The sequence below is a fragment of the Myodes glareolus genome, chromosome 10 (genome assembly GCF_982192425.1).
Source record: "Myodes glareolus chromosome 10, mMyoGla1.1, whole genome shotgun sequence".
In the NCBI taxonomy this organism is placed as follows: domain Eukaryota; kingdom Metazoa; phylum Chordata; class Mammalia; order Rodentia; family Cricetidae; genus Myodes; species Myodes glareolus.
The window spans coordinates 47,358,026-47,380,409 of record NC_142035.1 but is presented as its reverse complement, the minus strand read 5'-3'; the positions used below and the strand labels follow the sequence as shown (position 1 = coordinate 47,380,409).

At 48.4% G+C, this 22,384-nt stretch overlaps 1 protein-coding gene across 1 annotated transcript; it reads left to right on the top strand.

Annotated features, from left to right (window-relative positions):
* The first annotated feature begins 8,874 nt into the window (after positions 1–8,874).
* On the top strand, positions 8,875–20,224 carry Cdc25b (cell division cycle 25B). The gene is made up of 16 exons (XM_048459597.3): positions 8,875–9,295; positions 10,032–10,144; positions 10,943–10,994; positions 13,211–13,252; positions 13,383–13,419; positions 13,658–13,780; positions 13,870–13,992; positions 14,401–14,532; positions 14,955–15,035; positions 15,118–15,291; positions 15,508–15,600; positions 16,299–16,361; positions 16,529–16,627; positions 16,811–16,944; positions 18,665–18,776; positions 18,885–20,224. The coding sequence occupies exons 1-16, from the start codon at positions 9,096–9,098 to the stop codon at positions 19,023–19,025; spliced, it is 1,719 nt and encodes a 572-aa protein (XP_048315554.3). The 5' UTR covers positions 8,875–9,095; the 3' UTR covers positions 19,026–20,224.
* The last annotated feature ends 2,160 nt before the right edge of the window (positions 20,225–22,384 follow it).

Genomic DNA, 22,384 nt, shown 5'->3' with positions numbered 1-22,384 from the left:
ACTCATGAGGAGCTGATAAAGGCAAAGTCAGAAATCAAGTCAGTGTGGTGTTCTGCAGGGTCAGGGAAGACTGTAACTCTCTGCTCTTTTAATACATGTTTCTCTTTCCATGTGTATATTGGATCCTAGATTCTCAGCCTTTGTCCATATTTCTTACTCTGGTCTTTTCCCCTCTGTGTGTGACTGTAAGAATCAGACTTCATGCCTCATGCATACCAATCACATGCTCCACCCCCAACCTCATTTTCCTGATGTTTAAGAAACCTGCACGCCTTTAATTCCAGCACTCGGGAGTCAGAGGCAGGTGAATCCTTGTGAGTTCGAGGCCAGTCTGATCTACAAAAGATAGTTCTAGGACAGCTAGGGCTGTCACACAGGGAAACCTTGTCTTGAAAAAAAAAACAGAAAGAAAGAAAGAAAGAAAGAAAGAAAGGAAGGAAGGAAGGAAGAAAGAAATCTACAAGTAGCCAGGCAGTAGTGAGTGGCACACACCTTTAATCGCAGCACTCGGGAGGCAGAGGCAGGCAGATATCTGTGAGTTCGAGATCATTCTGGTCTACAGAGCGAGTTTCAGGAAGCTAGAACTTCACAGAGAAACCCTGTCTTGGAAAAACAAAAGCATTCTTCCAATCTCAAGGTTCAGGATAAAATATGAGAAACTTTCTCCCATAGGAACTGGATCAGTGCTTAGCAGTGGTGTCAAGGTAAATGTGGAGCCACGCGCCAAGGACACCGTCCTATGCGTCTTCAGGGAACGTTGCCTACGTTTTGGAGTTTTCGTACATTTGCACATATGGCCCCTGCCTCCTCATATATGTTGACTTATAATCAGTGGATGTTTGGTGACTGGGCTGTGGACAGAACTTTTCTCCTATGTTGTTGAATTTTCCAAGTCGCTTTGCCTGCCTGCCTGCCTGCCTTCTTCCTTTACTTTCCCTTTCTTTGTTTTCTTTTAGAGGACCGAACCCAAGGCCTTACACATGCTAGGCAAGCATTCTACCTCCAAATGCCAGCCCCCTTTATTCTTAATTATTTGAGATCGAATGTAAGTTGCCCAGGCTGGCCTTGAACTTGACTTGTGTTCCTCCTGCCTCAGTGTCCAGAGTACTTGAGACTACAGATATGTACCACCAGTTTTATTTTTTTGTTTTTTTTTTTTTTTTTATAAGAAGTGTTACTCTTGGGGCTGGAACAATGGTTCAGTGGCTAAGAACACTTGTTCTTCCCAAAGTCCCAGGTCCAATTCCCAGCACACACATGTCAGTGAACAACTGTCTTTAACTAGTCTTTAACTAGTTCCAGGTCCAATGCCTTTTTCTGGTTCCTGTGAGCACTGCATGTGGTGCACAGACATATATATAATCAAAACATCCATATACATAAAATAAAATTTTAAAAAATAAAATACTACCCTTTAAAATGAAAAAGAGAGCCAAGCATGGTAGTAAAGGCCTGTAATCTCAGCTGGGAAGCAGAAGCAGCTGGATCAGGAATGTGAGGCCATCCAGCTACACAGCAAGTCTGAGACCCCCCTAAGCTACACAAATTCCATTTCAAAAAAAAAAATAAAAGGATCCCAGGAGTAGTGATGCACTCCTTTAAACCCAGCACTTGAGAGACAGAGGCAGGTGCATCTCTGTGAGTTCAAGGCCTGCCTGATCTATATAGTGAGTTCAAGGATAGTCAGAGCTCCACAGTGAAACCTGTCTCAAAAAAAAAAAAAACAAAATAAAACACACATGCATGTTTGCATATTTACTTACACACATACATATTAAAAAGGAAAAGGAAAGGAGAATGAAAAGCTTGCTGATGGACATGAAGGATGGACAAAATAAGCATAATGGGTGTGAACCCTGTTCAGCAACTCCAGGTAGCCTGGAGCAACAGAAGAGCAGGTGGGCTGTGAGTTCCCTAATAATCTTTTTTTTTTAATTAAAAATTTCTACCTCCTCCCTTCCTCCCATTTCCCTCCCACTCCCCCTCCCTCTCCCTCTCCAGTCCTAAGAGCAGTCAGGGTTCCCTGACCTGTGGGAAGTCCAAGGTCCCCCCCCCACCCGCCGGCCCATCCAGGTCTAGGAAGGTGAGCATCCAAACAGACCAGGCTTCCATAAAGCCAGTCCATGCAGTAGAATCAAACCCCAGTGCCATTGTCCTTGGCTTCTCAGACTGCCCTCATTGTCAGCCACATTCAGAGAGACTAGTTTGATCACATGCACGTTCAGTTCCAGTCCAGCTGGCCTTGGTGAGCTCCCTTAGATCAGTCCCACCGTCTCTGTGGGTGGACGCACCCCTCACAGTCCTGACTTCCTTGCTCATGTTCTCCCTCCTTCTGCTCTTCATTTGGACCTTGGGATCTCAGTCCAGTGCTCCATTGTGGGTTTCTGTCTTTATCTCCATCCATCGCCAGATGAAGGTTAGTAGAATAAAAATCCGGTGTCATTATCATTGGCTTCTCAGTCCACCCTCATTGTCAGCCACATTCAGAGGATCCGATTTGATCACAAGCTCGTTCAGTCCCAGTTCAGCTGGCCTTGGTGAGCTTTCATTAGATCAGTCCCACCGTCTCCATGGGTGGATGCACCCCTCGTGATCCTGACTTCCACTCTTGGGAATATACCCAAGAGATGCCCAATCATACTACAAAAGCATTTGTTCAACTATGTTCATAGCAGCACTATTTGTAATAGCCAGAACCTGGAAACAACCTAGGTGCCCCTCAATAGAAGAATGGATAAAGAAGGTGTGGCACATATACACTTTAGAGTTCTACTCAGCGGTAAAAAATAATGACATCTTGAATTTTGCATGCAAATGGATGGAAATAGAAAACACTTTACTGAGTGAGATAATCCAGACCCAAAAAAGAGGAATATGGCATGTACTCCCTCATATGTGAATTCTAGCCATAAACAAAGGACATTGAGCCTATAGTTCGTGACCCTAGAGAAGCTAAATAAGAAGGTGAACCCAAAGAAAAACATATATTTATCCTCCTAGATATTGGAAGTAGACAAGATCGCCGGGCAAAAGTTGGGAGCACGGGGTTGGAGATGGGCTAGGGGGGAAAGGGAGAAGGGGAGAGATAAGGGAGAAGGGGAGGATTGGGGAGAGCTTGGGGGAATGGGATAGTTGAGATGGAGGAAGGGTAGATAAGGGAGCAGGGAAGAAGATATCTTAACTAAGGGAGCCATTTTAGGGTTGGAGACTTGGCTCTAGAGGGGTTCCCAGGTGTCCAAGGGAATTTTCCCAGCTAGGTCTGTGGGCAGCAGAGGAGAGGGTGCCTGAACTGGCCTTCTCCCATAGCCACACTGATGAATATCTTGTATATCACCATAGAACCTTCATCTGGCGATGGATGGAGATAGAGACAGAGACCCACATTGGTGCACTGGACTGAGCTCCCAAGGCCCAGATGAAGAGCAGAAGGAGGGAGAACATGAGTTCCCTAATAATCTTAACAGGGCAAAGATAAAGTTTACAGAAGGAGGTGGGAATCCCAGAGCCCCACATAGATGCAGGAGAGAGGTCATTTCAGAGAGCAAATAATGCCTGGGTACTGCTATAGGATCAGGCAGACCAACTGTCTGGAAAATGGCTATGCCAGGAACACATGTATGTGTTTGTTTTCTGTACAGGATGGCTGTGTAAGTACCAGTCTATGTGACACCAAGGAGGGCCCTGAAAGGGGGTAGAGTAGATGATATTGGTGGGATGGAAGATATCTAGCCATGGGGGTGTCACTAGACTTTCAAAGCACCCAGACCTGAGAGTCCTAAAAGGAATGTTCAATTTGCCTGTGGTCTCTCAGATATCAAAGCTTTGTGATGTAGTTCATAGTCTGTACTTCACCCAAAGTATACAGCTTACAGGTATGTGCAGCTACCAGTGAAAGTCAATTTTAGAATGTTTTCCTCACCTTAAACAAAGGTAAGGAGCCAGGCAATGTTAGCACATGCCTTTAATTCCAGCATGAGGTAGGCAGAGGCAGAGGTAGGCAGATCTCTGTGAATTCGAGGCCACCCTGGACGGGTCTACAGGGTGAGTTTCAGGACAGGCTCCAAAGCTACCTAGAGAAACCCTACCTTGAAAAACTAAAAAAAAAAAAAAGTGAGGAAGCCAGGCAGTGGTGAAGCAGGTTTGCAGGGAGGCAAAGGTATTTAATCTGTTAGTTCAAGGCCAGCCTGGTCTAAGAGTGAGTTCAAGACAGCCAGGGTGGTTACACAAAGAAACCCTGTCTCGAAAAACAAACAAATAAACAAAAGAAGTGAGCAAACATCTCCCCACCTCGGGACCATATTCTACTGTGGTTGTTCATCTGCATCACACATGGGTAATAATTTGACCTTATGCGTGATTTCTTTTTCTTTTACAAATAGTATTTTGTCTATCTCTGTTGATGGACATTTGGGTAGCTTCTACCTTTTGGCTATGATTAATACTGCTATAAACATTTATTTGCAAAGTTTGGGGCAGCCATGTTTTCGTTACTCTTGGATACATACCCAGCATAGGACTGCTGGGCCATATAGTAACTCTATTTAATCATCTGAGAAACTGCTATATTGAGAACATATGCTAAAAAGGCTGGGGATGTAGCTCAGTAGAAAGAAGGCTTACCCAGCATGCATTATAGCCCTGCATTTTATTCTCAGGTCATCAAGAACCAGAAGTGTGGCACAAGCCTGTAATCCCAGCACTCAGGAGATAGAGGTAGGAGGATCAGAAGTTGAAGGTCTTCCTCAACTACGTAGTGAATTTGAAGTCAGCCTTGGCCCTGCCGCAAAAAAAAATAAAAATAAAAATAAAAACCTGTATTTCTAATTAATTGAAAAATTATACCGATTTTTCTGAGTCTTTTAAATTCTAAAAAAAAATACTGAAATTCTTTGGAGGATAAAAATGTATAATGCTACCACTGAAAAAAATTTGTTCTCTCTCTCTCTCTTTTTTTTTTGCTGTTGTTGAGACAGGATGCTGGCTTTGAACTAGGTATGTAGTTGAGGATGATTTTAAACTCCTGGTCCTTCTGCCTCTACCTCCCAAGTGTTAGGATTATATGTGTGATCTAGCTATAATCAAAGAATATTTTTGTAGGCATATTCCCCATACATATTTTGTTGCTGCTGATCAGGTTATGTTGCTTTGTTTGAGGCAGGGTCTCATTGTCTAGGGCTGGCTGACCTAGAACTTCCTGTAGACCAGGCTGACCTTGAACTCACAGAGGTCTGAGAGTTGGGATTAAAGTCATGGGCCACCATCCCTGGCTTTGTTTTTGTTTTTGGAGTTGGAGACGCAGTATATAGTCCAAGATATCATCACTCTTATAATTTTCCAGTCTTAGCATCCCAAGGAACAAATACGGTCTTTTGCTTGCTCGGTTGGATTTACTTTTTATGTTTATTGTCCTAGTCAATGTTCTCCTGTTGTGAAGAGACACCATGATCATGGCAACTGTTATAAAGGAAAGCATTTAATTGGGACTTGCTTGTAGTCTCAGAGGTTTAGCTTACTACCATCGTAGTCGGGGAGTATGGCAGCATTCAGGCAGTCATGATGAAGAAGCAGCTGAGAGTTCGACAGGCAGTAGAGGAGAGAGTATTGGGCCTGGCTTGGGCTTTTGAAACCGCAAAACCCACTCCAGTGACACATTCCTCCAACAAGGCCACACCTACTCCAACAAATAGTGTCATTCTTGAGCGTTCAGATAGCCGAGCCTATTGGGGCCATCTTATTCAAACCACTACATGTTTGGATGCTTTGATTGCATGTCTGTCTGCACCATACCTAGTTGTCTGCAGAGGTCAGAAGAGGGCAATGGATCCCCTGGAATGGGAGTTACAGACAGTTGTGAGCTGCCACGTAGATAATGGAAATCAAGCCTGAGTCTTCTGGAAGAGCAGTGGGTGCTCTTTAACTATTGAGATGCCTCTCCATCCCCTACACATACAACCAAGGAGCACCTGCCTAGGGGAGGCACCATCCACAGTGGGCTGGGCCCTACCCCATCAATCATTAATCAAGAAAATGCCCCACAGACTTGCCTACAGGTCAGTCTGATGGAGGCATCTTCTTGAATTTCCTCTTTCCAGATGACTCTAGCTTTTGTAAAGTTGACCAAAAAACTAGCCAGCATAATAATATTTAAATATATTACATTAAATATATACTAAATTAAAATATTAAAAATAAAGTTACATATTTTACCACATTTATTTATATTTTTGCTGTATTCTGAACTGATTCCAGAAGCTAGAACTTTGCACATGCTAGGCCAATGGCCTCTCACATCTCAAGCCCCTTTTTACTTTTTTTTTATTGGTAGTTTCAGACTTTTTGACGCAGGATCTCACTATATAGCCCAGGCTGGCCTCAAACTCTCAGTGATTCTCGTTCCTCGACCTCCTCCCTCCATAAATTTATAAGTACACAACCAAGGCCAGCTTCTCTTTTGCTTTTTGAATGTGGAAATATTTAATTCTGTTTGTGGCTGTCATCCATGTTTCCTTTGGAGAAGTATGAATCATCTTCAGGAGACAATACAAGAAAGGAACATTCTCACAATGCTGTTTCTGAAGATTGGGGGTGCTGCCTTTTGTATCATTTGATATTCTCCTTTGTCTGAATTTTTGGTGAAACATAAATGTAACGTGTCACAAGCCACGAAAACACGGGGGGGGGAGCGGTGGACCAATAGGGGAAACTAGAATGTTTCTTAAAGGGCCCTGGAGAGATGGCTCAGAGGTAAAGAACACTGGCCGCTCTTCCAGAGGACCCAGGTTTGATATCCAGCGCCAACATGGCAGCTCACAACCATCTGTTTCAGGGGATCTGATGCCCTTTGCTATCCTTCAAAGGCACCAAGCAGACAAACGGTGCACAGAAAGGCAAAGCACGCACACACATAAAACAATAAGATAGAAAAGTCCCTAAAAGATAGGGAAGTTCTTTTGCTCTGCGGGTCGCAAACATTTTAATATGCCAGTAGCGATGACTCATGGCTGTAATCCCAACACTCTGGAGGCAAAAGCAGGGTGAGCACCATGAATTTGAAGCCTGCTTGCTCTACAGACAGAACCTGGGTCAGCCAGGTCTACGTGATGACGTAATGAGACACGTGCCTCCTCAATTCAAAAAGAGCAAATCGTTTTTGTTTCTGTTTTCTTCTAACACAGGGTTTCTCTGTAGCTTTGGAGCCTGTCCTGGAACTAGAAGCGCAAATCTTTTAACTGATCCTTCGGAACAAGTTTCGTTGTTTTAGTTGTATCCATTGTCTATGTTCTAATGGCAACCTGAAGTTCAAAAGCATGTGAGCTGACAGGTGAGGGGCCCCAGAAGGACTCTGCTGGGCTTCTCTCCCTTCCACTGGGGACCAGGAGCACCCCCAGATGTGATTTCAAGTGATTTCCAAAATGAGCATAGGAGGGCCCCTTCTCACTCTGAAGCATGTGTGTGCTGGGGTGGGGGTGGGAGAAACCTGTTTTGTTGGTTTTGGAAACACTATCCTCAGAGGACTTTTAGGCACAGGGCGAATTTCTCTCTTGGTCCTGACACTAAGGCAGGGCAGGAAGCTGGAGGTCTTGAGCTTGACCTATGACCGGAACAGGAAATAGGATCCTAACTACTTAGTAGTATATAGTTCCTGGCACAGCACAGGAGCTGGGCAAATGTTGAGAGAAAGAAAGGCTGTTACTCCTGCTTCAGTCACTCCACTCAGGTGTGGTTAGTGTCCTCTTCCTTCATACACAGCTGAACCTCTTAGACCCTATTCCTACCCTCAGTCACCTCACCGTTTTGCCATCCCTCCCTGGTGGGCCTGGGGTGGTGGTTAAAACGGCAAAGGCAGATGTGCTAAGCTACTCTTAGCTCTTAGATCCTGCCCTGCACCCCAATCACCAACCCAGAAGCTACGTCTTCCATGGGAAGAGCAAACGTTGAAAACGTTCCCAACTGCCCACTTGGTCCTTCCCAGCTCATTTCAGGAAAACAGACCTGGCTGGAAGGTGATTAGATCATTAGAAGACGCTCATTGTAAACTAATAGCAAATTCAGCCTCCTCCACTTTCAAAGAAACACTAAATACGGTGCTATTAACACCAAATTAGCCAAGTTGTAAGTGGGTGTGAGATTTTTTCCCTAACTGCGTTCTCTGCTGACGTGTCACAATTGCCTGCAGCAGAAACCCATGCCTAAATCCAAACGTTGATTCTCGGGGATTACGGGATTGGGCCCAGTGAGGGGTCACGTCGAAACTGGGAGCCCTGGAATCTCGCAGTTCCGCTCTGCCGCGCAAGGAGGCGAGTACCCAAAGCGCCGCCTGCGAAAGCCTGCAGCTACACTGTGTGGCCCAGGGAGGCTGCAGAATGAGAAGAAGCCGGGAGGGAGCATCTCTGTCTCCACCACTCTACCAAACCCATGGCCTTAAACGAGTTAAAGAACTTCTCAAAATCCCGGTCTGCAAACGGGACAGGGAACGTAGACCTCGCAGCACACTTGGCAAACGTCCGGGCTCAGGCTGAGCTTCGTACGGTTCCTTACCCGTGACCGTGACCGTGCATGATGGTAAACGTCGAGGGGTCCTTACGAGACCACCTTAGAGGGTGGCTACTCCCTCTGGAGGTCTGTCCCTCCAAACCGTGTCTCAGGAGGCAGAATCCTGGAGACCAGGATCTTCGTGTCAGAGGGAACAGAGAGTATGTGGGGGGCATGGAGTTAACCCAACTCCCTGAGTCACCCTAAGAAGTCGGGCGGGCAGAGTTAGCTGGTCCAGCCTCGGCCCCAACCACAAGAGCACCGCCCTCGGTCCCGCCCTCCCGGAACCGGCGCCCCCATTGGTGACGTCCGGCGGCGCTGCCGCTGTTATTTTTCGAATATATAAGGAGGTGGAGGTGGCAGCTGCCCAGCTCAGCGTTCTCCCCTCCCTTCCTACCCGTATCCCTCACCTCACTCCCAGGCCCATTGCTTTTCCTCCCTCCCTTCCCTCCCTCTTTCCCTTCACCCCAGGCTCGCTCTCGGAGCCGAGCCAACTGGGTTGGTATCTGCTCGCCCGCGTGCTTGTTGTGGCCCTAAAGCTAGCCTTTGCCCACCCCACCACGATGGAGGTGCACCCGCAGAAGTCTACGCCGGACTCGGCTCTCAGTCCAGTTCGCGTGCACGGTGGCGTTAAGCGGCCGCACCACCTCTCAAGCTTCGGGTCGGAGCCTGATGGCTTCCTGGGGTCTCCAAACAGCGCGGTTTCCTCCTCTCCGGTTACCACACTTACTAGAACCATGCACGACCTCGCTGGGCTCGGCAGGTAGGATGCCCCACCGGCACTGGGTGTGATGGGACGGGGAGCCCCGAGTAGGAGCAACTAGGCACCGAAGCCTAGAAGTGCTAAGCACAAACCTTACCTTTACTAAGCCTTTACCTTTACCCTTGCTTCAGGGACCTGGCACGAGAGTGCTGAGTCAGAAGTTGTGCGACTTGCACCCCCCCATATGACTAGCAAAGGATCATTTACCCCCTGTTCCCTCGCTGCCTGTGGCATACTACCTCCCTAATTTCTGCCTTAGGCAGAGGATCGTTGAGGTTGGCACAGCAGTCATACAAGGCCGTGCCTCTGCTCCTTGCATCCCGCATCTCCCGAACTCCCCTAAAGCTTAAAATGACTAAAGACTGGCTGACTTCCCTAAACGTGCCTGTGGAGGTCCCAGCTGGGTGGTCCAGGCGCAATGAAGACCCAGGTCATGGCCTTTGCCTCCAGGAAAATGCATGGTTAGATAGGTGGGGCTGTGAGCAGGGAAAGGTTCTATACAACTTCCCCGGCCGCCTCCTGCCTAAGCTCTTCACTCTTCCAGTCAATTCAGGGCAGACTGTCTAAGGCCTCGGCAGAATGCAGAGCTTTGACCTGAGCTACAGGATAGTCCTAGCATGTGATCATCTCTCAGTAATGGTGGGCCCTTCATAGCTAGGGAATACTTAGCAACATGGACCAACCAACTTCTAAACCCAGAATTTGTTTATTTTCTGTGCCTATTTCCCTTTGTTAGTGAGACCCCAAAGACTCAAGTAGGAAGCCTGTCATTCCAGAACAGGCTGGTGGGCCTATCTCTGTCCAGGCGTGCCTCCCTGTCGTCTGAGTCCTCTGAAGCTTCTGATGCAGGTAAGGCCCAGGGTCCACATGAGGTCCTCTAGAGTCAGAAGAGATCAGGGAACTCTTCCGGCCTCCTAACTTCTCAGTCTGTCAGATAAACATCCTGCCCACATCTGGGTGGACCCAGAATCGTCTCTCATTCTGCCTTCAAAGCTGAAAAGAAAACACACCTAGTGGGTCTTACCACACCCAACCTTAACTGGGGAGCCTGAGGAAGTCTGGCCCCAGGTAGGAGATGGTATCTTACCTATTTGAAACCTAGTGGTGAAGCCACTAAACTACCACCCCACCCAGAAGGCACGCACTACCACCGAAAGTTGGTCCTTGTGAAACATTCTCTTAGTCTGTCACTTTTCTCCTTAGAACACCAGTATCTTTTCCAAATCATTTTAAACTAGCTTAAGAAAAATGCTTAGAAAGCCGTTGTGCTTTTAAAAAACTGTGTAGAGGCTGGGCGGTGGTGGCACTTGTTTTTAATCCCAGGGAGGTAGATCTCTGTGTGTTCAAGGTCAGCCTGGTCTGCAAAATGAATTTCAGGATAACCAGGACAGTTACACAGAGAAACCCTGTCTCAGAAAACAAAACAACAAACAAAAGGCATCTGGGTAGAGACGGTTCCATAGTAAATAGATAATGTAGTCTTGACTCCTTTGGGGGGTAGTGTCTTGTGCTCAGGGTCCATGAGTAGGTTTTGTTTCATTTGTTAAAATCTGTCTTGATCTCAAATCGAGGTCTCTTTTTCCTTTCTTGGGAAAAGGTAAGCAGGAAAGGCTGCTACCTGCAAGCCAAAGTGCTCTGTCCCACCAGGTCTCTGCATGGACTCCCCCAGCCCTATGGACCCACGGAAGGCAGAGCATGCGTGAGTAGCGAAGGGAGGGGTTTCCACCGAGGAGCTGGCACCTGCCCTTGGGAATCAATTTTTCTTTCTTTTTTTAAAAATTTATTTTTAATTATGTGTTTGTTGTGTGTTTCTCTGCATGGCGATATGTGCATGTGAGCATTTGGGCCTGTAGAGGCCAGAGGAGGGTGGGTATCCCTTGGAGCTGGGGTTCCAGGTTGTTGTGAGTTGCCCTATGTGGGTGCTGGGTACTGAACTCAGGTCCTCTGCGACAAGTGGCAAGTGGCTGGGTGGTGGTGGTGGTGCACGCCTTTAATCCCAGCACTTGGGAGGCAGAGGCAGGCGGATCTCGGTGAGCTTGAGCCTGATCTACAAAACAAGATCCAGGACAGTCAGGACTGTGACACAGAGAAACCCTGTCTCAAACAAACAAACTTTTTTTTTTTTTTTTTTTTAATGATGAGTGTTCATAGTCACTGAGCCTTCTCTCCAGCTCTCAGAATCCTGCATTCCCACAGGGGAACCCTCAGGGCTGGATCTCTAAGGCTTGAGAACTGGGTTCCTGTTCAGAGAAGCGCCTGCTATCATAGAAACCAGGCGAGAGTCGGTTCAAACCCAAAGTCATGGGGACGATGGCCTCTGGGAAAGTATACGCTGATACTTGGCTCTGGCTAGCACTGTAATTCAGAAATACAAACCTAATGTCCCGTTTTTCTTTTTTGCCTGTACACGTTTTTGTACATGTGAAATGTTTTTCCAACTTAAAAAAATATATATGGTCCTGCTGGGAATGGTGGCCCAGATCTATAATCCAGTCCAACACCCAGGACGCTAAGGCAGGAAGATAGAGAGTTTAAGGCCAATTTGGGGGAAGATAGTAAAACCAATCTCAAAACCTAGACCAAATGAAAACAGCGTCTGCAGACTGGCTTGACTGGCTTGGCTCAACAGCAGCGCCTGGCTTTGACACTTGACCCTCCTGGCCAACCCTTGACCAGGTCCTTTGTATTAGGGAGTGGAGAGAGAAAGTTGGTCTTTGCTCTTGAGTAGATGCCTCTTCCTTGCCTATGGGCACAAATTATGCCCTCTAAAGAACACCTGTTCCCATCCAGCTGCTGGAGTAGCTGTCAGGCATTAGGAGGGACAGCTGGGCACTGCCAGCCAGAGCTTTTGGTTTAGGGTGACGGTTACTATTTCCTCCTGATGCTTTTGATCAGACTGCTGTGCTCAGGGTTTATTCACAAACAGGAAACAAGAATTGGGTGGGGATGGGAGGAGTGGAGTTTGGTTTTAGTGACAACACAAATCTCTCACCCGGGAGATCCAGCTACAAATGATACCAGGCTGACTGCACACAGGCCCCTCTTAGGGCCCTGCACTTGCTTTTTGACTAGTTTCTCAGAAAAAAAGCTGGTGTGTGTGTGTGTGTGTGTGTGTGTGTGTGTGTGTGTGTGTGTAAGCACACATGGACAGGTGGTCTCCAACAACATAGCTTTAAGGCAGGGCTGTATGCAGAAACCTATGCCTCAGCCTCAAAAGGAACATCTGTTGGAATTCCCTGCTGGCTGGCCTTTTCTAAGACAGAAGGAGGGGGTGGAACAGAGGTTGGGTCTTAGAAAATTCCATAGGAGGGAGGAGAGGATGTAACCCCGTATACTTGTCACTAGGAGTTTCTGCTGGGCTGATCCAGAAAAACACTAAAGGGAGTGGGGGGTGGGGGAAGCTGTCCCAGAGAAAGTTAGACCAGTTTCCTGGTGTAAAGAGAAACCCAGCAAACCAGCCTTTCTGGCACCCACCCAGAGTCACCCATATTACAGGGTGCCTTTGGCCTATTGTCATGGGATGGATCAGTGCCTTTCATGGTGGCCATATGGCCCCACTAATGTAATTTGCATACAGGTGGAAGGCCTGTGCTAGCTGGTGCAGGCTGGCGAGACTGTTGCCTTGGTGATGTCTTAATGACCCTGTGACCTGCCCCAGCTGTCTCCATCACTGCCTTTCTCTAGGCCTGCTTCTATTCAAGGCAGCCTTTAAAATCCCAGGCGGCCTCAAATCCTTCATCCTTGGTACCTGGTCCCACCAATGGTGGGCTTTTTTTTCTACTCTTTTCCCCCAGCCTGGCCACAGGCCCTTGTCCTTGCTCTCTTTGCTGGCCCTTTGAGGTTGGGCCTGGCTGGGGCCTGGTGCTTGAGGTAGATGCTGGACTACAGAGAAAATGGATCACTTCTCTCTCCTAGGTTTGAGCAAACCATTCAGGCATCCAGTCGGGTCATTCAAAAGTGAGTGCTTTCCACCCTTCTCCACCTCCTGCTATTTACTACAGTGTATGGCTTGGGTGCAAGGAGGTCCTGCCTGCTTTAAGTCATTGGCCCCCATTTTGCCAGCTCTGAACTGTCCTTTCTTTTTCAGTGAGCAGTTTACCATAAAACGCTTCCGGTCCTTGCCTGTGAGTATCCTCCAAGGCCTGACAGGGAACTTAGTCATCCTGGCTGGTATGAACATCCTGGAGGCACCTCTTGGAGAGTATGCTCAAAGTAGCCAGGCATCCCGGGACTGCTTGGGGGAGCTGGGGTTTCCCCTGGTGGCTGAGTGGCCTAGGGACTGGAGCAGAAGGTAGGGAAGGTATGGTTGATCATAGGAAGGAGTACAGCCTTCAGTACTTACTCCCCTGTCTGATTCCCTAGGTGAGGCTGCTGGACCACAGCCCTGTGCTACAGAACATTACCAACTCCCAAGCACTGAACAGCCGGAAGAAAACTGAGGCAGGCTGCAGAGCTGCCAACAGCCCTGAGGAGGACAAAGAGAATGTGCGCTTCCAGAGCCGAGGACAGAAGAGGTCGGGAGAGCAGGGCACACTGGGGTTATTCTGACACTTTCTCTCCGATCCTGCCCACAGGATGGATGTTTCTTCAAGATGCCATGGAAGCCCAGTCATCCCAGCGCTGCCCAGCCTCTGGCAGAGTCGGCCAGCCACAGAGAGGCCTTTGCCCAGAGGCCAAGCTCGGCCCCTGACTTGATGGTATGTGAGGAGAACTGACCCCCGTGGACCCTCAAGAAACAAACAGCTCAGGAGAGAGTTGGTGGTGGCTGGAGAGATGACTCAGTGGTTGCTCTTCCAGAAGACATGGCAGCTCACAGCCCTCTATAATTCCAATCCCAGAGGACCTGATACCCTCTTCTGGCCTCTGTAGACACTGCTGGCACATGGTCCACAGACATATGTGCAGGCAAAACACCCATATCTATAAAATAAAGGTTACAAAATTAAAACAAATAAAAGTTAAATGACTTTTTTAAAGAGATAGTGAGAGAAAGAAAGAGTGGTCTAGCTTCTCTACCCCTACCTGTAGGTACTAGAGGCTTCTCCTCAGAAGGGATGGCAGAGCCCCCACGTCTGAATAGTCTGTGCTTATTGTCATTTGGACAGTGTCTGACCCCTGAACGGAAGATGGAAGTAGAGGAGCTGAGTCCTGTGGCCCAGCCTTCTTTCTTGACTCCTGTTGAAAGGGCTTCTGAAGAAGATGATGGATTTGTGGACATCCTGGAGAGTGATTTAAAGGTAAACAGCCTTGGTCCACAAGGCCCCCTACTTTCTCCCCATTCAGCTAGTCCAGAAAAGGACAGCTCTGGCTTCAGCAAGACTATGACCTCACCCCAATGCCAGAAGAATTTGAGGGAACTGAGTAACAGCCTGAGATAGTGGTCAACCAGAGAAGACCAGGTGGGCTGGTGTTGCAGAGGAATGGAGGCTGGGCATGATGATGGTACTTCTGGCTCAGGGCATGCCCCAGCAGCAGGTGGATCCCCACGGCTCTTTGTATCTCGGGGTGGTGGTGGGGGAAGAGGAGCAGGTTGCCATAGATGGGAGGAGTCAGCAGGACTGGAGACAGCCTATCATTTCTGGGAGAGTGGGCAAGGGAAGATTGTGAGGCTTAGTCCGTGCTTGTGTTTGTGACTGTGTCCTTGCTCATTTGACCTCAGGGTGATGATGTAGTGCCCCCAGGCATGGAGAATCTCATTAGTGCTCCACTTGTCAAAAAGCTGGATAAGGAAGAGGAACAGGTGAGCTTCGGGAGTGCCCCTCGGAGCTTGGGGGGCATGGAGTGGAGGGACTGCATTCTGACTGCCACACTGCCTTTGCCAGGATCTCATCATGTTCAGCAAGTGCCAGCGGCTCTTCCGCTCTCCATCCCTGCCGTGCAGCGTGATCCGGCCCATCCTCAAGAGGCTAGAGCGGCCCCAGGACAAGGACATGCCTGTCCATAGCAAGCGCAGGAAGAGCATGACACCCCTGGAAGAGCAGCAGCCTGAAGAACCTGTGAGTTTCTTCCTCCTGGGGCTGGGCTGTCTCTGCTCACCTGAGGGTGTCTTTGGGCTGAAGATGGCCTGGGGTGTACTCTGTTGGCCAAATGTGTAGAAAGATGTGGTCAGTGTACAGGTAGTTGTTCACGAGACAGGGAAAGAGGGTGTCAGACAAATGCCACTGAGAGGCAGTCTCACCCCTGACCTGGCCTTCATCTGCCCTGCCTTCCAGAAGGCCCGTGTCTTCCGCTCAAAGTCCCTGTGTCATGACATTGAAAGCATCCTGGACAGTGACCACCGTGAATTGATCGGAGATTACTCTAAGGTAGAATTACGGGACCTCAGGAGGCTTCTTCTCTGATCTGCTCTGGACCCCTAATACAGGAGCTCTCTGTCCCCAGAGGGCCCCTTTTCTCTCTTGTATCTTTTTCTTTCTTTCTTTCTTTCTTTCTTTCTTTCTTTCTTTCTTTCTTTCTTTCTTTGTTTCTTTCTTTCTTTCTTTCTTTCTTTCTTTCTTTCTTTCTATTTCTGGTTTTTCAAGACAGGGTCTCTGTAGCTTTGGAGCCTGTCCTGGAACTAGCTCTTGTAGACCAGGCTGGCCTCGAACTCACAGAGATCCACCTGCCTCTGCCTCCCAAGTGCTGGGATTAAAGGCGTGTGCCACCACCGCCCAGCTCTCTTGTATCTTTTTCATTCTTGTTCTCATACAGACTTCTTCCCTCTGGCTCCCCTTCTCCTGACACCACCTCAAATCTGTCCAGGCATCTGACATACCTCAACCTTGAAAAACATTTCCAAATAAGTGTCTGGTATGCAATCTCCTGGCCCACCCCTCCACTTTCAAACCCCAAAGCAGGAAGGCCCAGGGCTTCTCCTTTCTGTGTTTGTTTACCTCCGAAGACTGTTCCCTGGATGTGGGCCCCCAGAGGTTGCACTCCGAGCTGAATCTGAAGGCCTCTGCGCTCTCCAGACTCCTGGTCTCGCTGCCTTGCCTTCCCCTGACTGCCTCACCCTTCCCTTCAGGCTTTCCTCCTGCAGACTGTGGATGGCAAACACCAAGACCTCAAATACATCTCCCCAGAAACTGTAAGCAGGGTTGAGCAGAGGTGGTAAGGTGCAGTGGGGACCACCTTTTCTGGCTCTTGTCCTCCCCTGGGGATGAACTGCGTGTATGCACAGACCAGCACAAGAGTCAGGGCAAACCTGGGCTGCCCGCCTCACCTGCTGGCACCAACCCTGCTGGCCTCCCGCAGATGGTGGCCCTGTTGACAGGCAAGTTCAGCAACATCGTGGAGAAATTTGTAATTGTGGACTGCAGATACCCATATGAGTATGAAGGCGGGCATATCAAGGTGAGACAGCAGCTGGTAAGGCCAAACCCTCCATTCAGATTCCTTGCCAAGAGGATGAATAGCCTTCCGTGGAGTATTTCTCATGGGGAGGGCTCCTCCCAGCAAGGGGTGGGGCTACTAACCTGGGAACTAAAAGAGAAGGGGCCAGTGCAGGCTGCAGCTTGACCCCTGATACTCTGACAGAATGCTGTGAACTTGCCTCTGGAACGGGATGTCGAGACCTTCCTGCTGCAGCACCCCATCGTGCCTTGTAGCCTGGACAAGAGAATCATCCTCATTTTCCACTGTGAATTCTCGTCTGAGCGTGGGCCCCGCATGTGAGTCCTGCCTCTGCCCACCTTTGGCCTTCTTTGCCCAGAACTGAGTGCTAGAGCTTCTTGCTGCATCTGATAGTTTAGAAATGACCTCACTCTCCTGCTACAGACAGCACGTCTTCCCGTTGCCTTCTTTCCGTCTACCTCATCAGACCATCCTTCATCCACTGTTGAACCCACACAAAAATTGATGCCAAGTCTAGCAGTGTACTTAAAATCTGAGGACCCTGTTCTCAGCCACGTTCTCAGTGACACTCAGGCCTTTGGTATCCTGTTCCCATGCTGGTTACCACTGGGGCCCTCGGCCTTCCTTTACCCGCTACCACTGGGGCCCTCAGCCTTCCTTTACCCATCTCTCCTCTCTCCCTCCATTTGTGATCTTATCTGGTTATCCCCCTGCCACCTGGTCCAGGGTGGCCACCAGCTCCATCTGGCAGCTGGTAGCTTCTTAGCAGGCTGGAGTCGGTGTTTCCCACTCTCTGTGTAGGGGCCTCATCCCTGCCCTACTCTGTTTGCCTCTGGGGCTCCGGCACATGGCCCCTGTTAGGCAGTTGACTGAGCTTCACTCTTTGATCCCCTGTCCCTGCTTCCCCTGCTTCCCTTGAGTCCTTACCACATCTGGTCCAGGAGATTCTGTTTTGTTGCTGTGATGACTGAGCCAGGTCATCCATACACTAGGGAAGCACTGTACCAGGGAGGGTTACACCCAGCCCTCTCTTTACTTTTTATTCTTTTTTAAATGATCATGCATATGTATGTTGTATGAAGGCATATGTACATGGTGAACATAGAAAGGTCAGGATGACTATGGAATCGGTTCTTGCCTTCCATGCTTACGTGAGTTTCAGACTTCGAGCCCAGGTTTCCCAGTGAAGCATCTCACCACCGCCACCCCCCTTTTTAAAAAGTTTATTTTTCACCGGCAGTGGTGGCACATGCACATGCTTCCCAGCACTCGGGAAGCAGAGGCAGGCGGATCTTTAAGAGTTTGGGGCCAGCCTGGTCTACAAGAGCAAGTTCCAGGACAGGATCCAAAGCTACAGAGAAACCCTGTCTCAAAAAAGAAAACAAAGTTTACGTTTAGTCTAGGCAGTGGTGGAGCACGCCTTTAAACCCAGCACTTGAGAGGCAGAGGCAGATGGATCTCTGTGAGTTCAAGGCCATCTTAGTCTACAGAGTGAGTTCCAGGACAAGTTCCAAAACTACAGAGAAACCCTATCTCAAAAAACCAAAATAATAATAATAATAATAATAATGAATTTTTTAAAAAACAAAGGGTATTTTTACCTTTAAATTTTTTTTCGTCTTTTGAGACAGGGTTTTCCTTCCTAAATTGTCCAGGCTGGCCTTAAGCTCTTTTTGTGGCTCAGGCAGGTTTTGAACCTGCAGTCTCTCTGCCTCAGAATCCTATGTAGCTAAGACTACAGGCTTGTACTACCAGGCTAGGCTCTGAGTGGACCTTGTATTGTGTTCACTGGTCACCTTTCTTGCTTCCTCTTTCCTGGTACGTGCCATAGAGTGCTCCAACCAAGGTTATATACCTGTCTTCCAGAAACAGTGGCCACTCCTGATTTACCTGTCTTCACCCCAGTGTCTCCTACCTAGTAGATGACATTCCTGTGCTCTGAGCCTGTACCCTTGGAGACCCTCAAAACAGCATGCAAGGGCGTGGGTCTCTTTCTGACATGTGTCCTGCCCTGAACTCCTTCCCATGCTGCTCTAGGTGCCGATTTGTCAGGGAACGGGACCGTGCAGCTAACAACTACCCCAGCCTGTACTACCCCGAGATGTATATCCTCAAAGGCGGCTACAAGGAATTCTTCCCACAGCATCCGGTACCATGGGTGGGATGGCCTGAGAGAAGGAAAGGCTTGCCCCGCCCCCCACAACTTACCCTTTCTCCCATGCTAATGGACTCGGTACATCTTCTCATCCTCCCTTAGAACTTTTGTGAGCCCCAGAACTACCGGCCCATGAATCATGAGGCCTTCAGGGATGAGCTGAGGACCTTCCGCCTCAAGACACGCAGCTGGGCTGGGGAGCGGAGCCGGAGGGAACTCTGCAGCAGGCTGCAAGACCAGTGATGGGCCAGCATGAGTCTTGCTGCCATCCTTACCTCATGGGGCCTGGAAGTCAGCGGGTCCCATGGGCCTATGAGGTCACCTACCTGCTAGAGGCCTCAGGTGCTATTGGGGGTTGGGAGAGTGATGTAGTGTCATGTCTTGTCTGTCCCTGTTCTTGATTCTCCTGTCTCACTCCACTAATTTTCCAAATCCTGGTTCCATCAGGATTCAGTTCCATCTTGAAGAGCCCAGCCTGATGGGTGGATCCCAGCTAGAAGGAAGTGCTTTGTGTTCATGGGAGCCTTTTACACTCCTTTTTCCTTGTGTGTGTGTTAACTCTTTGTCTTCCTATGTTCAGAAAGCCCCTTTTGTGGGGAGAGTCTCAGCCCTTTAGGATGAGCACAGTAGCTCCTTGGGTGGTCTGGAAGCAGCCTGCTACCCCTGCTTCTGCACAGGGTTGGGTCTGCTCTTCTCTCCTGGCCTTTACTCAGGCACCTTCATTGAAAACATAAGTGCTGGCTTTTTCCTGTTGTCTTACCTGTAGCTTTTATTTTTGTTTGTCTGACTTAGCCTGTTTGGGGACACACTGACAGCTGAGTAGACTCTCTCATACATCTGGGGCCTAGAGATTCAAACATCACTTACTCAGAAAGGATTTTTCTCCTTTAATGTCCCCAAGACAAGGGCAAAGGCCTGATTGAGGATCCTCTGGAAGCCTCATCCCCGAGATGTGAACCCCAGAGCCTCACTGGTCAGAGCTTGCTGCTGGGCAGTGGACCAGTCACTAAGCATTACTTTTTGTTCATTGTCTTCTCCTTCCCACATCTGGTCCAGAAGACCTCTTGAGTATGCATGTCGGTTTTTTTGTTGTTGTTGTTTTCTGTGTTGCTGTTCTAGTGACCAAGCCTAGGTCTGTTGCAGATGGACAGGAGGCTGGGCGGTCATGGATGCACAGTGCCTTGCACACATGTATGCATACGGACTGGGTGGAAGGATCTTGGTGAACATGATGGCCTATGGCAGGAGCGTGTGTGTGCGTGTGTACAAAGTCTTTACACTTAGCATTTGAAAATATTAAAGGAACACTGTCGTGGAAGCAGCTAAATAAAAAATGAAGCAACCTCTGGGTTCAGAGTCTACATATGGGAAAGTCCTGCTGGAAGGCCCGGGAGTCCTCTGTTAGGGCCTTGGTTCAATAAAGCACTGAGCAAATTGAATAATCTGTTTGTTATGCGGAGCCTCTGACAAGAGCATAGCAGACCCAGGGGAAGGACAGACAGCAGAGGCGGGAAGGCTATCTGGAGAAGGGATTACACCTCATATCCTCCTCTGAAGTTTCTCCTGCTTTTGAAATGGAGGACAGGGGTCCTCTTACTATGTAGTTCAGACTGGTGTCAAATGTATGGCTGCCCTGCTCAACCTCCTTAGGGCTTGGGGTATAAGCTTGCACCATCACTCCTAGCTGGTGAGTCTCAGGCTAACAGTCTTGCTAGAGCTTTGGACCCATCTCTCTCATTTGGCTACCCATGCTCTCCTGAACTTGCCCTTCTTCAGGCTTGCAGTAAGAAGTAAGAGTGACCCCATCACACCTCAAATAATTGTCAGTAGTTTCCATTGTCCTTAGGCTAAACTGCAAGGATTCCTGCCATAGTCCTTAGGATTTAGATCTTCTAGCTCCGTCCCCTCGGAAGAGCAGAAAACAGCCAATCTGGATGAACCATGTCTCTCAAAAAGGAAAAAAAAAAAAAAAAAAAGAAAGAAACAGGCTCTCATTACATAATCCTGGCTAGCCTGAAGTGTATTATATAGACCAGGCTGGCCTCAAACTCTGAGATCTGCCTGCCTTTGCCTCCTGAGTGCTGGAATTAAAGGTGTTTGCTAGCCTGCCCTGCACTTGAAATTCTTTTTTTGAATGTCAGTACAAATGACTCATAAAGGACCTATGTGATTGCAGGCTCTTTTGATTGAGAGTGTGCCCACAGGCATGGCTCATTGGTGGAACATTGCTTGATATGCATAAGGCTTTGGGTTGGTTCCCAGTATTCTGGGGGAAAGCAGGACAGAGTAATTCAGAGTGCACACATGGCAGGTACGGGTCTCATTTTCCATGGGGTTTGTTGTGAAGTAGGTAGAGCGATGATTATCTTTCCCATTTTGCAGTTATCCTTGTCCAGAGTGCCCTGAAAGACACAGGCTATGTGGGCTATGCTGGGTTGTGACTTTGATAGTCTAGGCCCTGGGCTTTGTGGGTGGAGGAAGGGTCATGTAAGAGTCCCCACTAAACAGACAACTGCTATCAAGACAAGCATCTATATGGGTAAGGAAAATGAACCGAACTGTAAAACTACAGGAAAGTAGGCAAGGGACAGGAAGCTCTTGGCCACTCTGAGCCCAGGTGGTCTGGTGCCACAGGAAAGCAACTGGATGCTCAGAAAAGGCATTCACTTGCCCTAGGGTCACAGCAGATAAAGCAGAGATTTTTCCATCCTACCCAAGACATCATTCACCCTCACCTTGATCTGAGAGAAGTCAGAGCTAGGGTCAGGACTAACCCTAACCCTAACCTGCCTTACTTCTGCTGTCATCTGTCTATATTGTCCCTGGACAGGAGGGAACCTATAATGCCTCATGCAACCTGGTGATGTCTCTGTGTTGTGTGACAAAACTTTTCCTGGGGAGATTAAACACACTTATTCTCCTACTTAGGGTTTCTAGGCTGCGCTGAAACACAATGACCAAAGCAACTTGTAGAGGAAAGGGTTTGTTTGGTTTACACTTCTACATCACTGCTCCATCAAAGGAAGTCAGGACTCAAACAGGGCAGGAACCTGGAGGCAGGAGCTGATGCGGAACCCATGGAGGGATGCTGCTTACTGGATTACTCTTGGCTTGCTCAGCCTGCTTTCTTTCAGAACCCAGGGCCACTGACCCAGGGACAGCACCACTCACAATGAGCTGGGCCTTCCCCTATCAATCACTAATTAAGAAAGTGAGCTACAGCTGGATTTTAGGAAGACATTTTCTCAATTGAGGCTCCCTCCTTTCAGATGACTCTAGCTTGTGTTGAGTTGGCATAAAATTAGTCAGGACACTCATCTATTTACCCCAGATAGAAAACCCATGACAAGCAAACGTCTCTCTCTATATATATATATCTATACCACCAAAGTCCAACTTGGTGAAAGAATGTGCTGTGGGACAATGGTTTGTACTGTGTCAATTGTATTTTAATAAAACACCGATTGGTCAGTAGCCAGGCAGGAAGTAGAGAAGGGGCGATGAGAACAGGAGAATTCTGGGAAGAGGAAGGAGTCAGCCTGCAATTGTTACCCAGCTGCAGAGGAAGCAAGATGAGAATCCCTCACTGACAAAGGTACCAA